Below are 7021 nucleotides of genomic sequence, written 5' to 3' on the forward strand. Positions count from 1 at the left end.
TATTTAAGAAAATCTTATCTGCATATCCTGACGTAACTGCTCAGTTCATAACTAAATTGAAACTATAATACTGTGTTAAAGTGTGATATTTGAAAATAAATTTGAGACATACATGATAGATATTGAGGTATATATAAGTTCTTGACTTCTCTTTTTTATACCTTGATCTTCATATCCAAGAACAAATAGTTCAGTGGGTTTTCATACTAATTCCAACTTTTATATGTTATTCTTCCCTAAAATTTAAAAAGTAAGAAAATGAATATAAATGAAATCATTTTTTTTCATATTTCCCTGCATATACGATTTAGTCATTGGTGGTTATTTAACTATAACTAACCCACATTGGTTTTATTCTATTTTACTGTGACCAAAAAAATATTTTTAAAGTAACTTAAGTCATAGACAACCTTAAAATTTTCTGGCTTGTCCTTAAATGTGAAATGTGACAACTGTGTTATGTATTACAATTTTTGGCCATAGACAGTACATGGATTGACATCCCCACTGTCGTCATCATCCCCACCACCCTAGCTGTTGCTGAGATTGGAGTTGGCAGTTCTTGACCCTTTGCAGAAAGGCCAACAGAATATTGTCATGGACGTCTAAAGCAGTGGTTCTCAACCCTTGTAATGTTGCAACCATTTATTACAGTTCCTCCTAGTGTGGTGACCATAAAAATTTTTTGTTGCTACTTGGTAACTATACTTTTGCTATTGTTATGAATCATAATTTAAATATTTTTGGAGATAGCCATTTGCAGAGAGGGTCACAACCCACAGGTTGAGAATCACTGGTCTAGAGTTTAGGAAATGGTTCTATATTACTCAATTTAAAGGAATTATTTGCTCTGTTATTTCATTAAATTTCACAGTAACATATGAACAAGTAATTTTTTATACAACCATATCAACAAGTAATTGCTTTATACAACAACAGCAAAATAATAGTAACATTCTCACTTTCTAAAATATTTTAAAGAAATCATCTTTAAAATGGCTTTAGATCATATACTTTCTTATTTGTTTGGTATGATTCGTTCAGTACATTTATTCCCACTAGTTAGGAAATTCTATAATCCCAGTGTATGACCAGAACCAATCATTGGCATCGTGATTACACCTTGTATAACAGATGGAGTGCCCGTGGAAGAAAACATTTTAGCTTTGATTTCAAGTGATTCAATTTTAAGTCAGTCTGTCTGCATCCGTGTTCCGTCATCCCCATTGTGTACACACTGTGTGTTTAGTCCTGATCATGAACGAGCGAGCAACCATTGTGTTTTCCATTTCGTGCTTTGCTAATCTGCATGCTAGAGACTAGAATGGTGCCTCCCTCTCTTCCCCATTTTCAGGGAGTTCTTTTGCTCCTATTTAGCCAGACCTTTCTAGCCCTGTGTCTGACCGACTGGGAATTAGTTAAAACAGTGATGGTAAAGTATGTAATCCTTTTAGTGCCCAATCAACAACTTATGAAAGATGAAATAGCTTCACTTCATTAAAAATATTTCCATGACTTATACTATAAACATTGTTCAAAGAAAATACTTGGTATATGTTAAATTACCTCTTGTATGCCCATGGGAGACAAAGCTACCCTTATTCTTATTAGAAATAACTAGAAAAGAAAGATAGAAGTACTATGTGACGTTTTTCATCCTCTCTTGTCCATGGGTCTTGTTCCTTTATCAGTGGGTATCATGTCTTCTCATTGGTCCTCCTGCATAGGAAGTGGAAGTAAAAGTTTAGTTACCTGCAGAGGAAAGGGGGGGGGTACCACAGCATCCACAGAAAAGTTATGCTAACATGACTTAAGATTGAACTTGTTTTCTAATTGTTTTGAATGTCACTAGGATAGAAAGAAATTCCATATTTATAGCAGTGACAAAGATCCAGTCAGCCAGTTGGCCTTTCCAGTCAGTTCGGTATTCATGTGTACAGGTTATTTTGTATAATTCGGAGGATGCATTTTTGTTGGATATATGATTTGGAAATTTTGTTTGCATTATGTCCTTAGGGGGTTTTCTTTGTTTTAACAGCATGCAGCTTGACAGAAATACACTACCCAAAAAGGGACTAAGGTATATATTTCTCTCAGCACCACTGCTGCCTTTACTGTTGTTATGTAAACTTTCTGTGCTGTCTCTTTTTCTTCTCATTTGTTTGCTACGTAGCACCCAGCACAGGAGATGAACTCACTTTTAATCTTGAAGCTTCCTCTGGCTTTGAGAGTAGGTGACGAGATGCCAGTGAGGATGGAGGTAGTGACTCCAGCGAATCCCAGTAGGGATATCAAGACTATGAAGTACTTTGAGCTTGTCTGAGGCTTTGCTCATGAGAGCAGCAGCTAGTGGTAGGACTCAGGAATTCATTTCTCTCTCATTAAGATAAATGAACTTCTCCAGGTTTTTCACCTTGGAAGTAGATGCTGCTTAAAAAAAAAATTCAAAAGTGAAACTGGGAGTTGACTTAGTTGGTAAAAATGATTGTTAAGCAAACAGGAAGGCTGGAATTCAAATACCAGCACCCACATAAAAGATCGGAGTCTAGCCACATGGTCTGAAACTCGAACATGGGCAGTAGTGGAGACAGGAAAATCCCTGGTTCACCTGGCTGCTCCCATAGCTCTGGGTTTGGTGAGATCGTAGGAACCCTATTTCAAAGGAGGAAAGCAGAGGTCATTGATTATGCTACCCAATTTCTTCCTCTGGCCTCCACATTCATGTAAGAACACAGTACACACACACACACACACACACACACACACACACACACACACACACACGACATCCATACGTATATAGAAACACAAAATTTTACATATTTCAAAAAATGAAACTATATAGTCTGCACCGATGAAAGGTTAACGTATGCTATAAATGGAGTAAAAAACAATTAGCACAGGGCAGGTGCGGCAGTTAAGGTGTTATTTTACACACTATTATAAAAACTCAGTCCCAGTATCTGCTTTTCACATCTGCTTTTATTAATTGCCAAATCTGTTTCAATTTGAATTAATCTAATACCATCTAGCAAGTCCTAAATAGTTATTCAATTCAGAATTGAATAAACTGAAAATTGAATTCATGGCCATGAACCTATATTATACATTTTTTTTTTCTGAGAAAGAGATGTAGAGAAAACAGCTCTCACGGGGACAGTGTGATAAGTGTGACAAGTGTCATTTTAACCTAAGACCTGAAAGACAACTCTAGTTATCAGTGTGTGCCATTTCCTATGCTGTTCTGTGACATCACTGTACCTCCCTCGGCTTTTGCCCTACCGCGGTCTGCCTTGTTCTCACCTCCCGTCCTTCCAAACACAGTGCTTGGGGGTCCTTCTCCGTTAACCTGGCTGTCTGCTCTTCGCTTGTGACTTTCAAGTCCACATCTCACAGAGGCATCCATCATCATTTTCTTCTTGAATGCCACTATTTATTTCCTCTGTGGGCTCCTGCAGATGGTGCCGAATCATCTGGAGGAACTGAGCAATTGTAATTAGATCCAATCTGCTTTCGATTGCTTTCGATTGCCGCTCGGTCCGAGCAGGAAGCTCCTCTCGATTGTTTCCTTGTCCTGGTATTGCCTTGTCTTTGTTGATGTGCTGAAGTGTCTCAGCTGTGCTGTTTTGCAGATACACCCCATCATCTCGGCAGGCCAACCAAGAAGAAGGCAAAGAATGGCTACGTTCGCATTCCACAGGCGGGCTGCAGGATACTGGCAACCAGTCTCCTTTGGTCTCCCCTTCTGCTATGTCATCGTCAGCCACCGGAAAATACCACTTTTCCAACTTGGGTAAAATATTCTAAATTGTCAATTCTCTTCCACTTCTTTCGCAACCTACTATCATGGGGATTTTGATGACAACCTAGGGGGAAAAAAGCCTCAACATCGTGCCTACTGTACACAGTATACTTTCCAAATAATATGTCACTTATTTTTAGAACAAATGTTTAATTTCAATACTTGTAATTAATATAATTATTATTGTTTTGAGACTAAAGCTGAGCTATACACAGCAGACCAACATATGTATCAGAAGCAGGGATAAATCACAGAACACCAGATCTCCAAAACAGGGTCCTTTCCATTCTGTCTCAGTGCCCTTATTTATATTCAGTAAAACATGTTAGTTTTTGTTGCTGTTGAACAAAATTAATGAGCGTTACATAGACAAAGAGAATATAGAAATAATTAGGCTGAAAGTAATATGCCATTATGTGAACGCAAGATCATTTCTTGAAACGTGATTGAAATCAGAATGCTCAACTGGCATAATATGTCATTGAAGTCAGCACTCTGTGAACATTTTTAGAGGACTCTTTTGGAAGCTAAATGGCTGTCTTAACCATTAGAATCATTTGTAGGAAGTGAGGTCATTTACATAAATATTGCAGTAACAGAGAAGACTGAGAAAACACTGAAACATATCTAAATATGTCAGTTATCATTTAAAAGACCCAGTGATGATGTTAAAAAAAAAATCAATTTCTTGGACTGGAGAGGTGGCTGGACAGTTAAGAGATGGCGCTGCTCTTCCAAAGGACAAAAGTTTGTTTCCTGGTGCCCACATAGTAGATCAAAGTCTTCTGTAACTCCAGGGGAATGTAGTGCCTCCAATTTCTTCTGGCAGCTGAGGTCCCAGTGCACATAGCTGCACACACACACACACACACACACACACACACACACACACACACACCAATAACAATAATAATCATAATAAATATTTTAAAATTGATTCTTCTGTCTAGTCACATATGTCATAGCCTCATTACCGCATCTTTAGTCAGGTGAAAAAAAACATGGTTTCAGTAATGTCACCACAAATAGTTAACAATCCAGCAAATAGAATTCTTCAACTTTAATCCCCAAAGGACCCGAGGCTGAATCATTCCTATTCCAGTTTTTTCCACTATAACTGCTGGGCTTTTGAGTCATAGACAATGACCTTTATCATGGTCCCATATGAGCTACTGAATCTTTATGAACATCAAGGCTTTTGCTGTCATTTAAAAGAGTGAGGACACTTCTTTGCCCCATAATGGCAATGGATTTTCAACTATGTCATCTTAGCTCCATCTCCAGATTCCATACACCTCTTTAAAGTTAGGTTAGATTTTTCTAATTTAAGACAGTATCATAATGCCACTGGTTTACAGCTATATAGAGAAGAGAAGGTATTGAATGTCTTGGAGTTATATAGAAGCTTGTCCCAGCAACTGGGGAAAACTTAGTCAGCAATGTGCACATAAAAATAAATAAGTATGTCAACCACAGTCAGTTTCTCATTGGTGCCTGTTCTACTCACCAAACATAATTTCAATAAATTCAACAGTTTTTCTCTGTGTGTTCAACTCAAGGCCAGTTCAATCACCTTTTATTAAGAGATTGGCCCATCTGTTTCTCTCCTGTTCAGAGATCCTCTATGACTCCTGTCTGTGTCTGGACCTTAAAGATCACATAGTTTCCATTATTTCCATCATTCTCTTAGGAGTAATATTTAGATATCTAACCAAGTTATCTTTTTTTTTTAATGTTAATCTTTTATTATATATTTTCTTCATTTACATTTCAAATGCTATCCTCTTTCCTAGTTTCCTCCCCAAAAGTCTCCTATAACCTCCTCCTGCCCTGCTCCCCAATCCACCCACTCCTGCTTCCTGACATGGCATTCCCCTGTACTGGAGCATATGTTCTTCACGAGACCAATGGCCTCTCCTCCCATTGATGGCCGACTAGGCCATCCTCTGCAACTAGAGTCACAAGCTCTGGGGGTACTGGTTAGTTCATATTGTTGTTCCTCCTATAGGGTTGCAGACCCCTTTAGCTCCTTGGGTACTTTCTCTAGCTCCTTCATTGGGGGCCCTGTGTTCCATCCAATAGATGACTGTGAGCATCCACTTCTATATTTGCCAGACACAGGCATAGCCTCACAAGAGACAGCTATATCAGGGTCCTGTCAGCACAATCTTGCTAGCATATGCGATAGTGTCTGGGTTTGGTGGTTGTTTATGGGATGGATCCCCGGGTGGGGTAGTCTCTGGTTGGTCCTTCCTTCCATCTCAGCTCCAAACTTTGTCTCTGTACCTCCTTCCATGGGTATTTTGTTCCCCATTCTAAGAAGGAACTGCCAGTATTACTACGTTTTTGTATTCTATTAAAAAACAAATTTTATCTATGTGGCTTTTCTCCACTTCAGTCCTCTCCTGTGGGGGACACTCATGAAATAAGATACTATGTTACATTTCTCTTTCAGTTCAACCATAAAAACAGCAAACCTTTCATTAATAATATAATTGTACATTCTTAACTTTCACCACTGTTTTACTTTGAGGGGGTAAAATGTTTTATTTTGAAGTGTACAAGGAGCATATGTCCATGTTCATATGGGTAACCAAACAGGGACACATGTCTTTTTAAATGCTGGTTTGAAGGTTAAAGTGCACATATGCACATATACATGTTGGAATCAATATTATAAGAAATTCATAGTGTACATACTGGACAGGTTAATGTACTGCACCTCTGTTCCTTGGACATAAGCATTCAAGTTCTAAATGTCCTTTTGTAAACCTGGCTCTTATCAGCAACCACAATGATTTAGAAGTAATGGCCACTGGTTAGGCTGGTGGAATATTCCTGAAAAAAAATCTCTCAGCCACCTTCTTTCTCTGTTACTCACTCCTTCATCCCTTCCCCACTTTGTCTTTCTCCCAGTCTCTTTGTCTATCCTGCCTTTCCATCTCTGTCTCTGTCTCTTTGTCTCTGTTCTCTTACCATTTCTTCCTTTCCTTTGTATTTTCTTCTTTCTTCCAGTTAGTTACATAATTTACATATTGATAGATTATTCATCTTTCATTATAATATATATACATAATACATATATATATGTATTAGTAGATGCACACATTTGCTTATTTGAGGTCTAACTTCCAATTAAACTTATCATGAGAACAAGTAATTACATTACGCAGATGTGTCATGTGTCAGAAAATATAGCACTTTTTTTTTTTTTTTTTT

The 7021-nt window shown here is 38.0% G+C and overlaps 1 protein-coding gene across 1 annotated transcript in view; it reads left to right on the forward strand.

The window, feature by feature from the left end:
- Positions 1-7021, forward strand: part of Nav3 (neuron navigator 3) — a 319139-nt gene that overhangs the window by 236811 nt on the left and 75307 nt on the right. Inside the window, exons 17-18 of the mRNA XM_029542029.1 lie at positions 2039-2080; positions 3633-3793. Coding sequence (XP_029397889.1) covers positions 2039-2080; positions 3633-3793 — 203 coding nt within the window. The remainder of the gene's footprint in view (positions 1-2038; positions 2081-3632; positions 3794-7021) is intronic.

Source organism: Mus pahari, chromosome 9 (assembly GCF_900095145.1).
Source record: "Mus pahari chromosome 9, PAHARI_EIJ_v1.1, whole genome shotgun sequence".
Lineage (NCBI taxonomy): Eukaryota > Metazoa > Chordata > Mammalia > Rodentia > Muridae > Mus > Mus pahari.